At 39.8% G+C, this 15,147-nt stretch overlaps 1 protein-coding gene across 1 annotated transcript; it reads left to right on the forward strand.

Moving 5' to 3' along the window:
* The first annotated feature begins 414 nt into the window (after positions 1 to 414).
* eftud2 (elongation factor Tu GTP binding domain containing 2) lies at positions 415 to 14,903 on the forward strand. Its single transcript, XM_079252183.1, has 28 exons — positions 415 to 544; positions 1,149 to 1,264; positions 1,351 to 1,513; positions 2,103 to 2,181; positions 2,324 to 2,399; positions 2,558 to 2,623; positions 2,718 to 2,753; positions 2,878 to 2,968; positions 3,071 to 3,153; positions 3,265 to 3,431; positions 4,361 to 4,485; positions 4,559 to 4,622; positions 4,709 to 4,799; positions 4,897 to 5,032; positions 5,240 to 5,367; positions 5,580 to 5,773; positions 5,857 to 5,968; positions 6,050 to 6,190; positions 6,301 to 6,402; positions 6,935 to 7,017; positions 7,533 to 7,619; positions 8,456 to 8,582; positions 10,541 to 10,628; positions 10,734 to 10,852; positions 11,145 to 11,239; positions 11,325 to 11,478; positions 14,168 to 14,275; positions 14,370 to 14,903. The coding sequence occupies exons 2-28, from the start codon at positions 1,160 to 1,162 to the stop codon at positions 14,463 to 14,465; spliced, it is 2,916 nt and encodes a 971-aa protein (XP_079108309.1). The 5' UTR covers positions 415 to 544; positions 1,149 to 1,159; the 3' UTR covers positions 14,466 to 14,903.
* The last annotated feature ends 244 nt before the right edge of the window (positions 14,904 to 15,147 follow it).

Below are 15,147 nucleotides of genomic sequence, written 5' to 3' on the forward strand. Positions count from 1 at the left end.
TTTATTTTTTTTAAAAATATACTTTATTTTGCCCTCCAAGCAGGCGCAGGTTTATAACTCCTTATAAAGTTCTAAAATGGTTTATTTAACTCTTATTTTAACGCTGTACAACATATTTTCTTCATTTTAATTTTATGAATCATTATAGCCACCAGAGGACATTGATTACTCATATTTTTAAGATTGCAGGAAATTCAGCCTGCAGGGACGTGCAATTACACATAATTACAGGATTAACTAAAGCTCTCCGTAAAAACACTCAAGTGAAATTTTGAGATGTCAATAAATCAGTTAATCAATAAATGAATTGATAACAAGATTAATGGGATTGACTTGAGGTAGAAACGCTTCAAGCCAACAGGGGGCGATAGTCAGGATTTTAATTTGTCTAATTTTAGCTACACCACAGAAGAAGAAGAGCGGAAGTTCACGTCTCATACGCATGGCGCCGTTTGAATAATTATTTGTCCTATGTTTGCAAGCCTCAAATTTTCAGTTTTGTTTGACTGTTTGTCAATACGATTTGCTTTATAAAAGAATAAAGGTAAGCACATTTATCACAATGGAGTTGTTGTTTCTGAGGAGTGCGCTAACTAGTTATGTCTGAACAACAACGTAATGCAGACGTCGCTTCCAATCCATTCTTTTTTTTTTTAAGCTTGTTAGCCTGCTAGTGTGCCAGTTTGCTGGTCAGAAGAGGTGTTAATATTACGCTTCTTGGTCAGAGCGATTCTATGTCAAAGATTCATCCTGCAAACCGAGTACATAGCCAGTTTAATGAAGTTTAATTTAGTGGCGCACAGTGTTAGCATTAGCTGCTGTATGTTTACTCGGTAAGAACTTAGCTCTTATCGACAAAATGCTGCATGACTGTCAAAAACGCATCGTATTGAAGTTGTTTTGTCTTGAAGGAGGTGAAAACAAGTAGTGCACATTGATTTTATAGCACAAGCACGTGTTTTAAATGTTTGTTTATTTCATCTGTGCCTTTATACTGGCAAAACATTGTCTTTCAGTTAGTAATATAATCATATGTTTCTGTTTAAACGACCTTCTATTACTTTTAATGTTATTTTAAATGTCCTTACCTTTATATTGTCATGTCAGCATCCTTCAAAATGGTATTAAACATTTTATTCCTTATCCAGTTCTCTACAAAATGGAGGCTGATTTGTACGATGAGTTTGGGAACTACATTGGTCCAGAACTGGACTCTGATGATGATGAAGATGACCTGGAAGCAGAGGACAGAGACATTGATGAGGTATGATGTGTCATTCACATGTAAAACCATATAGTACACAGGATTGTTTGGGCTTTCTATGCACACATGGTACTTAACTTGTGCAGGGCGATGAAGATGATGACGACGAGCCTGCTGATGCAGACGACGATGTCCCTGGGATGGAGGTGGTTTTGCACGAGGACAAGAAGTACTACCCCACAGCGGAGGAGGTTTATGGACCAGAGGTGGAAACTATTGTGCAGGAGGAGGACACACAGCCTCTTTCAGGTTTGAGATATTTAAAGTAAAACAAGGAGATGGGAAAATGTTGAGTCTGTTTAACTGAAGATGTGTCTTTAAGATGGGCAGCTTGTTGTTACATTGGAGCTTGTGCTTGGTTCTGACAGGGAAATTGTCCCATACCAGCAAATATCTGCCTATTTAAATGGCTGAGTGGGGTTGTGATGACCAATTATATGTCTGGAATTTCAATGTTAAAGAAAAGTAAAGGCATCCAGTCTAATCTAAAGGACAAACAAGTAAAACAAGTGAAAGCTTTAAATGGATAGTCTGGCAGTATTTGTCTCCGTTATTCTCATCATGTCAAGTTTAACAGTTTTTGAATGCTGTATTGTACCCATACAGTAGTTTTTACAATTATTTAATAAATCTTGTTAAAAAAAAAAAAAAAAAAAGTGTTTATAAACAATTTCTGTCAGTCTCAATCAATGATGTTTATTTTGGCTAGTATATATACTGCAAACTATTAACAACTTTTACAAATAGTTTTTTTTTCTCTTCACTCAGGGTTTTAACTTTGTTTGCACATTACCTCTTTCAGTAAACATCACTAGTGTTTTTTTTCTAATCTTTCTAGAACCAATCATCAAGCCTGTGAAGCACAGGAAGTTTGCCTTGATGGAACAGGAATTACCTTCCACCGTTTATGACATGGAGTGAGTAATCTGTGTTGTTTATAATGATGTGTGTGTGGTAAGATAAAGATAAGATATTAATGTTGATGCAGCTGATTGTGGATAATAAAGTGTCATTAATGTGTAAAACCTATTTTTTTAAGTTGTGATATCTTTGTGGCAGATTTCTTGCAGACCTGATGGATGGTCCTGAGTTGATCCGTAATGTCACCCTCTGTGGTCATCTTCACCATGGCAAGGTTAGAACTTATGGTTCTGGCTCTGTCTCAAAACTTTTGAGTAGCATTTTATGGATGTTTTTGGTATTTTTCTCAACTAAACATGTTTGTAAGTTGAAGAGTTTCAGAGGATTAAAATGTTTTAACTGGAATCGAATTAATCTGTTTATTATTTTCAGACCTGCTTTGTGGACTGTCTGATTGAGCAAACACACCCTGAAATAAGGAAAAGGGATGATGTGGATGTGAGTATTGTCTGTAGCAGTTTAGTATCTTTTCACTTGAATTTCTTTGTAATTTCTTTTCTGCTGAGACCAACATTATTTGGAACTTTTTCAGCTCCGTTACACAGACATCCTTTTTACCGAACAGGAGGTGAGTAGTTATGTTTAATTTTGGCATCAAAGTGAAGAATACCTTATTTGCTATAACATTATATTTTAAAGCATGTTTCACTTGGTCATGCTTCCTTTTCTCGTATCTGGTACATTTTTCATAGAGAGGAGTAGGCATCAAAAGCACTCCTGTCACTATGGTCCTGCCTGACTCCAGAGGAAAATCCTACCTTTTTAACATCATGGATACACCAGGTGTTGTATTTCAGCTGGGTGTCTTGCTTGTTAACAGCGTATTTTCTTCCAGAGAGTGATAAAAAATGTTTTTTTACATAAAATAATGCATCTCCATTAAAGGTCACGTGATCTTCTCCGATGAGGTCACATCTGGCATGAGGATCTCGGATGGCGTTGTCCTCTTCATAGATGCAGCAGAAGGAGTGAGTCACCTTCGCTTGTTGCTGTCCTTAACCAGTTCGAAATTCCTATCCATATACTCTGGTATTCATTACCCGTCCTCTTGACGTAGACGTTTGCTCATCTCTGTGCAGGTGATGCTGAACACAGAGCGTCTGATAAAACATGCAGTTCAGGAGCGCATGGCGATCACCATCTGCATCAACAAAGTGGATCGGCTCATTGTGGAGCTCAAACTGCCTCCAACAGATGCTTATTATAAACTTCGCCACATTGTGGATGAGGTCAATGGTTTGCTCAGGTAATTCTGGAAGTGAGACTCTCAGGGGTGTCTGGACCATGGCAGAAAATGACAAATTTACTGTAATTCTTATAACGTTTAAGTTATGGATGTACATTCAATTGATTTAGAAAGCTGAGAAGAAAGCTTTCCGTTGATAAATAGGATATCACTGCCCACGAGGGGGAAGGAAACAGTCAGTAGAGCAAGAAGGCAGCACTTTCTATCATGGTCAGATTTCATGGGTTAATTCTTCAGGGTAAATCTTTTGTGATGCTCCACTGGAACTAGTAAGTTAAAAAAACAGTCAAAGAAATTAGATATGACATTAAAATAAGCATGAGCTCCTCCTTTTTTGAAACTTTAGAGGTGGGCTTTGCACATCAGTTGTTTGTTGCACATAAAGTGGCTCCCCTCATCTGCTTTAATGGATAGTATGGTTTGGTTGGACCAGTATGAACCTGCATTCGCATTCTGGTGCAGACCAAAGAAGCCAACACTAGTTTGGTGTGGTTTGCTGACGCTGCAAGAGCAGGCGGACCATCCAGTGAACTAAACAGAGGAGGTGATATAGGATGCGACTACATGTTGGATATTTGTTGCCTCTCTTGCTGCTCATACTGGAGTTTCCTGTGAAGACCACATTAGACAAGAACACCATATTAAAAACAAAAACTCCAAGACTGTATCATTTATTACTGCACCATTGTTTACCTGCAGTGTTTACCTGTCCGATGTTGTTGTCTTTTCTTGGTTATTGATTGTTTCGGGTAATGCAGCCCTTTTCCAGCAGTTGTTATAACAGACAGATATAGTCGGGTTGGTCTGCTTGATACATGTGCTGGACTGTTCTGGTGTGAATGCACTCTTAAAAGTAGAGCCGCAGCTTCTTGTGATAAAATCCACCATACTTGCCCCTGACAAGTCATTGGTCATTTCTCTCTTTTCAGTACATATTCCACAGATGAGAACCTGGTCGTGTCTCCCCTCCTTGGAAACGTTTGCTTCGCCAGCTCTCAGTACAGCATCTGTTTCACTCTGGGGTCTTTTGCAAAGATCTATGCAGACACCTATGGTGAGATAACTCATCAATAAACAGATCGATAAAACCCGTCATTTACTATAATGCTTACTTTCTCCATTCATAGGCGATATAAACTACAATGAGTTTGCAAAGAGGCTCTGGGGAGACATTTATTTCAATCCAAAAACGTGAGTATCCAGTTAAGATAACAGATACAAACTCGACCCATTCCTCTTGCTTCTCACTGGATGATGGTTTTTCTTCTGTTTTTAAGTCGCAAGTTCACCAAGAAAGCTCCCAGCAGCAACGCTCAGCGCAGCTTTGTGGAATTTGTCCTGGAGCCTCTCTACAAGATTCTCTCACAGGTTAGACATATCAAATGGCTCAATGCTCAACCTCCATCTGGCCCATGCTAAATTTGCTCAGTGTGTAATCCCTCCTCTAATCCTCTTGTGTCTATAGGTGGTTGGAGATGTGGATACGTCTCTCCCTCGAGTTTTGGATGAGCTTGGTATCCACCTTACTAAGGAGGAACTAAAGCTGAACATTAGACCCCTACTCAGGCTGGTCTGCAACCGATTCTTTGGAGAGTTCACCGGTATGGCTATGAAAAGTATTTAGAGTGCAATTTAAGCATTTGATGTTTTTGTTTTTAAGATGTTTCACAACTTGGCATCACTATTAATTAATATAGTTGAAATAATGCTGCAGATCCTGTTGCTTTATCCACTCCTGATAATTAAATATCCTTTTAGCTATTAACCTGTTCTCCATCACATACTGATCCTTGATGTGCTCCGAAAAGGTTTTGTGGACATGTGTGTGCAACACATCCCATCACCACAAGAGGGCGCCAGGACAAAGATAGAGCACACGTACACTGGAGGTCTCGACTCAGATTTGGGGGAAGCCATGGCGGAGTGTGATCCTGATGTGAGTATAATGGAAGCGGGGGTGTCCCTTTTTGTTGGATTAAAAAGTGAAGTGTTTGTGGCTGTGATATCGTCCAAGTGGAAGTCTGAAATGTTCTTCCAGCTGGTGTTGAAGATAAAAAGCAAAAATTTTAGTAAATAGTTTGAAGAAAAGGAGCAAAGCTTACTTCTTGCTTCTTTTTCTCCCGTTGTCTTCATGTGTCTCATCTTCAGGGTCCTCTAATGTGCCACACCACGAAGATGTACAGCACTGAAGATGGGGTTCAGTTCCATGCATTTGGCAGGGTGCTGAGTGGGACGATTCAGGCAGGTCAGCCTGTCAAGGTGTTGGGAGAGAACTACACACTGGAAGATGAGGAGGACTCCCAGGTCTGCACTGTGGGCCGTCTTTGGATTTCTGTTGCCAGGTATGCTCTGCGGTTTGCTTTGTTATGTTTGAAGAACTAGAAATCAGTAACTTTGTTAAAATCTAGTTTCTAACACTGTCCAGATACCAAATTGAAGTGAATCGAGTGCCGGCTGGTAATTGGGTTCTCATTGAGGGTTGTGACCAGCCAATCGTGAAGACCGCCACAATCACAGAACCCAGGGGGAACGAAGAGGTGAGAAATCAATGAGAAATATCTCTGTTGTCCTTAGAAACCTGAACCAAACGAAGGCTAACGGTTTGTTTTCTCTGGCAGGCTCAGATTTTCAGGCCGTTGAAGTTCAACACAGCTTCAGTCATCAAGATTGCAGTGGAGCCAGTCAACCCATCAGAGCTGCCCAAAATGTTGGATGGCCTGAGGAAGGTCAACAAGAGCTACCCTTCTCTTACCACAAAGGTACGTCCCTGCACGTCTGTTCCGTCGTCACTCAACCTGCACTGAACAGAAATTTATTTACAATTTTCTCACAATAAATGGCTGAAATGAAGTGATGGCTTTTGTTTCAGGTGGAGGAGTCTGGAGAGCACGTTATCTTAGGGACGGGAGAGCTTTACCTGGACTGCGTCATGCACGACCTGCGCAAGATGTATTCTGAGATAGACATCAAGGTAAGTTTAGTTACTTTAGGTGCATGTGGTAAATATAGGTTCATTTTTATAAAAAAATGCTGGAAGGGGTGTCCATCTCCGGTCCTCAAGGGCCACAATCCTGCAGGTTTTCAATGTGTCCCTGTTCCAACACACCTGACGCAAAGTAATTGCATTGTGCAGAACTCCATAGGTTGTTGGGTCCAGCCAGGTGTGTTGGAACAGGGATACATAAAAAACCTGCAGGACAGCGGCCCCCGAGGACCGACTTTGGATACTTCTGGATAAGATGATCTAGGTCCATTAAATTAGTAATACGTTGAACATAATAAAAAAGACATTTTAATAATGTGAAAGTTTTTGTGGTTTTTCCACAAAGATAGTAAATGGACTGCATCTATTAGTCATTTAGCAACTAAAGGCTCTGTCTCATTCATACAACACTTGTTAGTCTATTTACCTCCCTCTTGGATGAGGAAATAAATACATTTGACCAAAGTATTTTGAACTTTTGTGAAATTGTTTTTGTCCTTTTGCTTGTCTTTGGCCACAGGTTGCAGACCCAGTTGTGACTTTCTGTGAAACAGTTGTGGAGACATCCTCACTTAAGTGCTTTGCAGAGACCCCGAACAAAAAGTATGTAATATAATACAATATAAGACAGTTTATACAAACACAGAGGGAAATCATCAGTGCTTGTTCTGCAACATCACACAGGACTGCACAGGGAATTGGGGGAATAAAACATTAAGGGCCGTTAATTTTCTATAACCCTTTTTTTTTTTTTTTTTTTTTTTTTTTTTTTTTACAAGAGACTTTCATGTCCAGCATTTTATCAATGTTATACTTTCTGTCATGAGCATAATAGAAACTTTAGTTCCTTTAATGTTTACGCAGAGAAAGTGGTACTCAGATTTAGGATATTTGTTCACTTGGAGAAAAATTGTGATTCAGATTTAGCTTATTTATTTTGCCTCAATCAAACAACTTTACAGATTTTTCTTGAACGTTTCTGACAAACTGTTATTCATAGTGTTGGTTCAGAGAATCTCTCCCTGTCTGGGGTTTCTGCGAAAGCCTGTCCTTCCCTCTGGCTGCGTGCCTCCCCAAGCCAGGAAGAGTGATTGACAGCTGTTTGATGTGATTGACAGGAATAAGATCACCATGATTGCTGAACCCTTGGAGAAGGGACTTGCTGAGGACATAGAGAACGAAGTGGTGCAGATCACATGGAACAGGTACAGGCATGAAAGATTGTGGTCAAAGTGACTTCTTAATTAACAGAGGCGATATAATGTGCTTTTCATGTCAGACATGCCCATTTTACTTTGATGTCAGCTTATTAATTTCTTCATTTCGGTGCCTTACTGACTATTCATTCTCATTTCATACTTTACAAGGATAAATGAGCAGGCAGTTAAGAGCAATGATTGGTTCTTTAATTAAATGCTGTCATCAAAGAAGGTAGAAGAATATAGAAATCTCTGGGGCTGAAAGAGTCATTTTAAAAGTAGTTATTGGACATGCGACATTGCTCCTAAATCTATAGGTGTGCCACTCTGAGCCTGCCATCAGTTTTCATTTTACAGTGTTAAATTGAAGGAAAATTCCTGTCCTGCAGATTTTCCTCATTTAGAGTGTAGAAATGTAAGAAAAATTAATAGCTATCACTGCAAGACAAATGTAATACATTTTTATGAGGAATTTTAGGCATTGTAAGGACAGCCTTCAATGTTTAATGTAAAATATGTCCTCATAAGAAAAAAAAAACAACACCTCACCTTGGCATATCGATCAGCTCGCTCACAGTAATCGCACTAAAAGCATGCATGAATTTTCCTGCCCCTCTTGTATGAAGAGCATGCTCGAGGCCTTATTCTGCTCAATAGAAGCTTCCTGTCTGTGAGGCCATCTGGACCCAGCGGTGCCAGCACAGGAGTTACACACTTCAAGCACCACTCCTCTTCTTCCATTAACCCCTCTGCCCCTCAATCAGCCAATCTCCTTAATGTTTCAGCGGACACACTGCGCACACTTTGTACCAACTGGTGTCTTGTGTGTTTCCTCCTGACAGGAAGAAGCTGGGAGAGTTTTTCCAGACAAAGTACGACTGGGATCTGTTGGCTGCCAGGTCTATCTGGGCCTTTGGACCAGACACAACGGGACCAAACATTCTTGTAGATGACACACTGCCGTCTGAGGTTAGTATTTCTGTTACACAGCTCAGCTGGTTTAAGCCTGGGGGGTGCTTTATTCTTAAGTTTTCCATTTCTGCTCTGGACAAAAGGTTTTTAATATTGTAATATTTGCCTTATAAAATTAGATACAAACGCAAATATGAGAAGTGAAAATTAGGGTTGTTAGTTACTAAATGATTGAATTACTCAGTGCGACTGATTAGCTAATAACTCAAGACGGGTTATTAGCTAATCATTTTCACCCTCAAACTATGTATTTATATAAATAATTAACCTTTACAGTATGGCAGAAACTAAAATTCTTGACTTATATTAAACCAGCAAATTAATGTGCATTTATCTTGAGCAGTGCTAGATTTAGGGTAAAGCTGTAAAATGAGAAAAGTCTTTGTCTGGAAGTACAGAGGAAATCGCATCGATGTGGAAAAACACTCCCAAAGAGCATCAATGCCGCCTCTTTTAAATCAGTCCTCAAGACTGCTGGCCTGCATATAGCTGGTTTAAATAAAAGTTCTGATTTGTTCATCATTTTCACTGCATATTTTACTGTTTTGCTTCATTTTCTTAAATTTTAAACTTGAAGCTGGGGTAGGTAATGTTTGGGAGCGAGCAAGATGTGAAATTAAACGCCCTGTCTAGCCCCCCCCCCCCCCCCCCCCCCCCCCCCCCCCCCCCCCCCCCCCGGTTTTGCTCCTTGCGTCATCGAGGGATTTTTTTCTTTCCTCCGCCAAGGAGTTTACGTTTTTACCGGCGTTTATCTGTTTGTGTTCGAGATAACGCAAAAAGTTATGGACGGATTTTAATTCAATTTTCAGGAGTTGTTGGAAATGTGAAACGGAAGAAGTGATTTAATTTTGGTGGTGATCCAGATCACCGTTTGGATCCAAATATTTTTTAAAGCCATGGCACAGGTTTGTGCTCTCCGAGTGTTTTTCTAGTTTGCAGCTTTTTCCACCAACAATTTTCTCTTTCTCGGCTGTTTAATGGGAGGAGGCAAATAAACCGAGCCGGGTTGGGGAAATCCTTCCTGCATTTTCTCAGCCATGAAGAAGCTTATAAAATATAAGAAATGAACAAGTTCAATTCGGCCCGAACGTTTGGATTGGTCAGAGTTTTTACAGATTTACAGTAAACTGAGGGGTCTAACTATATTTCTTATTGTTCACGATTACAAAATGTACAGACTACTGTCAGGATGAGGAACCAGTTCACCCAGAGTAAAAAAAAGTGTCTCTGAGCAAGATTACCTACCCCAGCTTTAAATGGCTTGCTTTTATTTTCATATGCATTTTATGTTTTTTGCAAAACTATTTTAATAGTCTAGTTGTTTTATATCCTAAAGATCTCATGTACTTATTTACAAACAGGAAAGCAAAAAAATTGGAGTAGGGATGCTGCTGCTTATTTGTAGTTTGCAATTAATTTCATTGATGATTAATTTGGCCTTCATTATGATGCAGAACATGTGTCTTGGTTCGGTACATACAGTAAAGCCAATGCAGCGTCTTGTGTAGAATACACGTGGGGTCGATGGCAAAGCCATTTTAAAGCTAATGCACGATAATGCTACATGCAGAGTTATATTGATCTTCCACAAAACTGATACAAGTCACATTAATTAGTGAAATTAGATTTCAGAAAACACTGACCAGGGATCGTTCAAAATGAGTCCTTGGTTTAAAGCAAACTAGATTTTCCTCTTGTTTATGCATGAATGCAACGTTCACTAAGCTAATCACATTTTGTTGTCGGTATGACCTTGTTTGTACAAACTGGAAAGGTGCAGCTTGAGTTGTTTTACCAAGTGTTGTAACAGAAAAAGGGAATACAGCGTGTTTGTAGACTGGAGCTTTTCCCTTCTTAATTTGGTGAATGAGAAATTATGGGTTAGTCACAGATTTACAGGCCACTGTAGCTCGTCTATTCTAACCAGTTTAGTAAAGTTTTACATTTGTTTATAGGTGGACAAGGCGCTGCTTGGATCAGTGAAAGACAGCATCGTCCAGGGCTTCCAGTGGGGCACCAGGGAGGGACCTCTGTGTGATGAGCGTAAGTCATCTCTTCCATAGCATGTTTTGCAAAACAAATCTCTGCAAAAGGAAAAGCCATTTTCCTCATCAGCGTTGCATCACTAAGTCTTTCTGCCGCCCTCAGCCATCAGGAATGTCAAGTTTAAAATCCTGGACGCCGTTATCGCTCAGGAGCCTCTCCACAGAGGAGGAGGTCAAGTCATCCCTACAGCCAGGAGGGTGGTGTACTCTGCTTTTCTCATGGTGAGATCATTTTCCCCGACCCGTTCTTCTCCCCTCATCCGACTTCAGCTTGCCAGACTTCCCTTTCATCCACGCTGTTTAGGAGATTCCATTATGCTGATTGGAGTTGGGAAATTTGCTGATGTGTCTTATTTTTAATTGAGAGATTTTTTTTTTTCCTGTCCTGATTTTGGCTGCTGTCTTCCTCTTTGGCTCATGCACAACTTTTGTCATAAATCCATCAGCAGCTCTACATGAGAGTGCCATATTGTTCTCTGCAGGCTGAAATGTAAAAGTGTCTCTCTTGTCCCAGGCCACTCCGAGGCTGATGGAGCCGTATTACTTTGTGGAGGTTCAGGCTCCTGCCGATTGTGTATCTGCAGTCTACACAGTTTTAGCTCGAAGGAGGTTTGTGCCAAAAAATATAGATATTAATCTCATATTGTAAAGGTCACTTTTTTTAAAAATAGTTTTTGTGTTTGTTGTCAAACAGGGGTCATGTCACCCAGGATGCACCTATTCCTGGCTCTCCACTGTACACAATTAAGGCTTTCATCCCAGCAATCGACTCCTTCGGCTTTGAGACAGACCTTCGCACACACACACAGGGTCAGGCCTTTGCTCTGTCTGTGTTTCACCATTGGCAGGTAAGATTTAAGGACTCAAAATAGATTTTTATTTTTTTATGTCAGCAAATTCAGGGGTTTGGTTTCTTACTGTTCTTTTTTTTTCCACTACGGATGAAGAAGAATGTGGAAAAACATTTGTGTTTCCACACTAATATTAAATAATGAAATTTATAGTAAAATTAATAGAATAGGTGAGTTGAAGAAAAGGCAACGGTACCTTTCACTGAGGTGATGTCCAACAGATGGATGCTGCTACTATAATATGTTCTGGTTTATCTGCTATTTATAAAGCTCAGCTTCAGTGTTACGGCTGTTGCCATCTTGGTTTTTTCACTTTAAGTGGCTGTCTGAGAATTTAAGCCTGTCATACAAGTTCATATGACTAAAATGAAAACCAATGATCTACATACAAATGTATCAATGATACAATATTAGGGTTCACAGTTAGCATTAATGTGGTTTCTCAAGTTGTTTTGAACAGAAAAGTAATCACACCCCCGTTTTAGAAAAGCTTGACATTGTCATTTGTCTCAGTTCCTCGTATAATATAAGGCATTAAATGTGCTTTTAAAATTAAATAGTTGATTTTTTTCAACTAATTTTATCTATAAAAGAGAATAAAATACCGAACGTCCAACAAGTCTTCAGGCAAATGTTTAGAATCATAGTTACATGCATGGTTAGAGTATAAAATATACCTTCACCACGGGACTCTTGAGCCATTTAAAGAACCTCTATCTGAAATGTTTGTGATTTGTTCAAAATGAGCCAAGAGTTTTTCTGTCTGGAAGAAAATGGAGTTAGTAAATGGAAAATGAGCAGGAATATCTGACCACATTAAATCACATGCTTGTAATGATATTTCAGCAGCTGAAAAAAAAAAATCAGCATTTTTAAAGGTCAAAACAATTTACAACTTTTGGGACTGATTGGCAGCTGTTAACTGCTTCGCCCGGCTCCCTTTCTGCCTTCTCGCTTTGACAGGTAATGCAACAGAAACTCGTAATTGTATTTGTTTTGGTGTGTTTAGCTGGGAGGACTCGCCACCTTGAAACAACCATCAGTTTTTTCTGTTTTTCCTATTAAATCTTTGTGTCACCCTTACACTTGCATGACCAAACACTGTCACGTTTCTTTGCTCATTTCCACACACAGTTGTGGCATCTTGTGCTGCAGAGTAACCAGCCCGTGCAAGTCTGCCACTTCGGCTAAAGTGTTTTTGATGGGGAGTAAAGTGGATTGTTGAGTCATTACTTTTTAAGTGTCATCTAGCTGTTTTGTGTTTCTGTCTGCTCTGTCCGACGTGTGTTTGTGTCTGCACTCTGCAGAGCTACGTCAGAATAAATGAACTCCACTTATGAGGATTAAAACTTGACTGCAAAGCCAGTAATGTGTGAGCCAGACGTTTCTGTGCAGTGCAAATATTTTATGTTTAACCTCCAAACTTATGTTTTGTCCCTTTGAGGTGAAAATGCGAATGTCTGACGAAAAACTAGACTTGAATTATTTATTTCTGTGTGTACAACACTGGGGGAAAAAGATGTATCATGGTCATAGTAATCCTTTTGCATGAAAAATGAATGAACGTTGCTCATGATCGGTTGAGTTTTGTTGTGTTAAAAGCATTTCTACATGATCACGGTCATGCAGTTTATAGAAAACTGACTTTTTAAAAAAGAAATTTCATACCTTTTTTTAAAATTTTTTTTAAAAAATTTTGCTGTAATTATTGAACATAAGCAGAAATGTGAATGTTAACGTCGTCTCAATGTGATAATTTAGCTCTACTTTTCACACTCTTTCCCAGAGAACTCTCCTGGGATGATCAGCGTGACTAACTATCCACAGATTATTCTTTAAAGAGCAGCGTAGAATCTGGACCGGATAACAATCAACTCTCTGAATCTTCTCCCTGCTCTTATCTTTGGGAGAAATTATTCCTACACATATTGATTCAGCTGCTCCAGATAATAAGAATAACACAGGAGTCCCTGAACTGTGCTGTTTGCCCCATTAAACTCAAGAGGCTATATTGTGCCTCCCTCATTAGTTTGATCATGCGCTGCCACTATTGGCATGCTAACAGTGCAGTGCTTGAGTTACTGCTGTTAGCAGCTCTCATCCATCTGTTGATTGGGCTTCAGCCACTCCATTGATTATGTTTTCCTCTTTCCTTCCAGTCTAACGTTCTCCCTGAGGCCTGGAAAGTCTTATTTAGTCCCCTCCACCCTACTTATTTCAGATAACAAGTCATCTCTTCCTCTTCTATCTCTCTTGCCAATTACAGAATGTTTTAGATTCCTGACAGTGAACTGGTTTTGTGAATTTCGTGCTGCAAACTGTGTCAATCAATGGATTAGTGGATCCCTTTAAAAACCTGTGCAGTTCTGCGTGTTCTGACTCAACGTGTAAACAGTGCTGTGCTGCTGTCGGCCACATTTGAAAGGGTGACTGTACTTGCACGTTGCTCCTTCCATCATGATGATGGACACTCTCCTGACTCAGTAACGGTGGGACAGACATGCAGCTGAATCATATTAAATGAAAGGCTGATGCCACCATCAGAAACATCCACTCAGCTTGTTAAACACTCAAAGTTTGACGTGTTTTATGTTGTCGGATTGTTTGTACTATTTACATGTCTGAATACAAATGGGAATGCTGCTGCTGTTTTTTACCATCTTGTATCTCTGGTTGTCTTTTAAAGATTGTACCTGGTGATCCCCTGGACAAGAGTATTGTGATCAGGCCTCTTGAGCCCCAGCCCGCCCCCCACCTGGCCAGAGAGTTCATGATTAAGACTCGAAGGCGCAAGGTGAGCCTGCTGTCCAGCTTTTTATTGCCGTCTTTAATGATGGTAATCTTTTTTTTTTTTGTGTGGCCAATATTTTGTAATGTTTGCTCTGCAGGGTCTGAGTGAAGATGTGAGTATCAGCAAGTTCTTCGACGATCCTATGTTGTTGGAGCTGGCCAAACAGGATGTGGTGCTTAATTATCCCATGTGAGATCGCACCAGTTACCACAAACCACCAACACCTCCACTAGACATTCAACAACTAGTATTTGCCAGGATATCTGGGGTAAAATCTTGTTTTTTTTTTTACAGATTTAGGTTATAAAAGGGTTTTTTCACCTGCTTGTTTTATTGACTCTCCCTGCCCAAGTGAAAACCACACGATTTGACAAAAAACACAATTGTCAAAGACGTTTGTTGGAGCCCAGTTGTCTTGTATTTTTATTTTTATATGTACAAATGATTGTTTTTGTAACGTAACTTGGAAGTTTGGGGAAAAGACTGATCTGGCATAAGCAAATAAATGATGTTTGTAATTCAAAGACTGATGTAAATGTTGCTCCATGGTGTCCAGAAGTATGCAGAGCAGAGCTTTTAAAACTTGTGTGGATGTAATTTGTTCTTGTTGGGTGGCTTGAGTGAACCAGACTGAATACTCCTTCTCTTTGTAGAGGTCACTGCAGTGCAGGAGCTTCGCTGATGGTTTGAGTGATTTGTTAGTCTGTTTGAGGATGATGTGGGCAGTGACTGACGGACAGGACGCCGGATGGTTGAAGGCAGGCAGAGAGGCTAGCAGCCAAATATAAAGGAAGGAATGTTGCAGCATATAAAAAAGGAATACCAGGAATAAATACATAAATACTGTCTTCATTTTTTAAAGCTTTAAATTAAAA

This window comes from Telmatherina bonti (genome assembly GCF_933228915.1).
Source record: "Telmatherina bonti genome assembly, chromosome: 14".
In the NCBI taxonomy this organism is placed as follows: Eukaryota; Metazoa; Chordata; class Actinopteri; order Atheriniformes; family Telmatherinidae; genus Telmatherina; species Telmatherina bonti.

Bases quoted from the DNA above. Each gene is read 5' to 3' on its own strand.
- eftud2 (XM_079252183.1), top strand. From the start codon at position 1,160: ATGGAGGCTGATTTGTACGATGAGTTTGGGAACTACATTGGTCCAGAA. The intron at 6,191-6,300 runs GTACGTCCCTGC...CTTTTGTTTCAG, and splicing joins ACCCTTCTCTTACCACAAAG to GTGGAGGAGTCTGGAGAGCA. The intron at 7,018-7,532 runs GTATGTAATATA...TGTGATTGACAG, and splicing joins GCAGAGACCCCGAACAAAAA to GAATAAGATCACCATGATTG.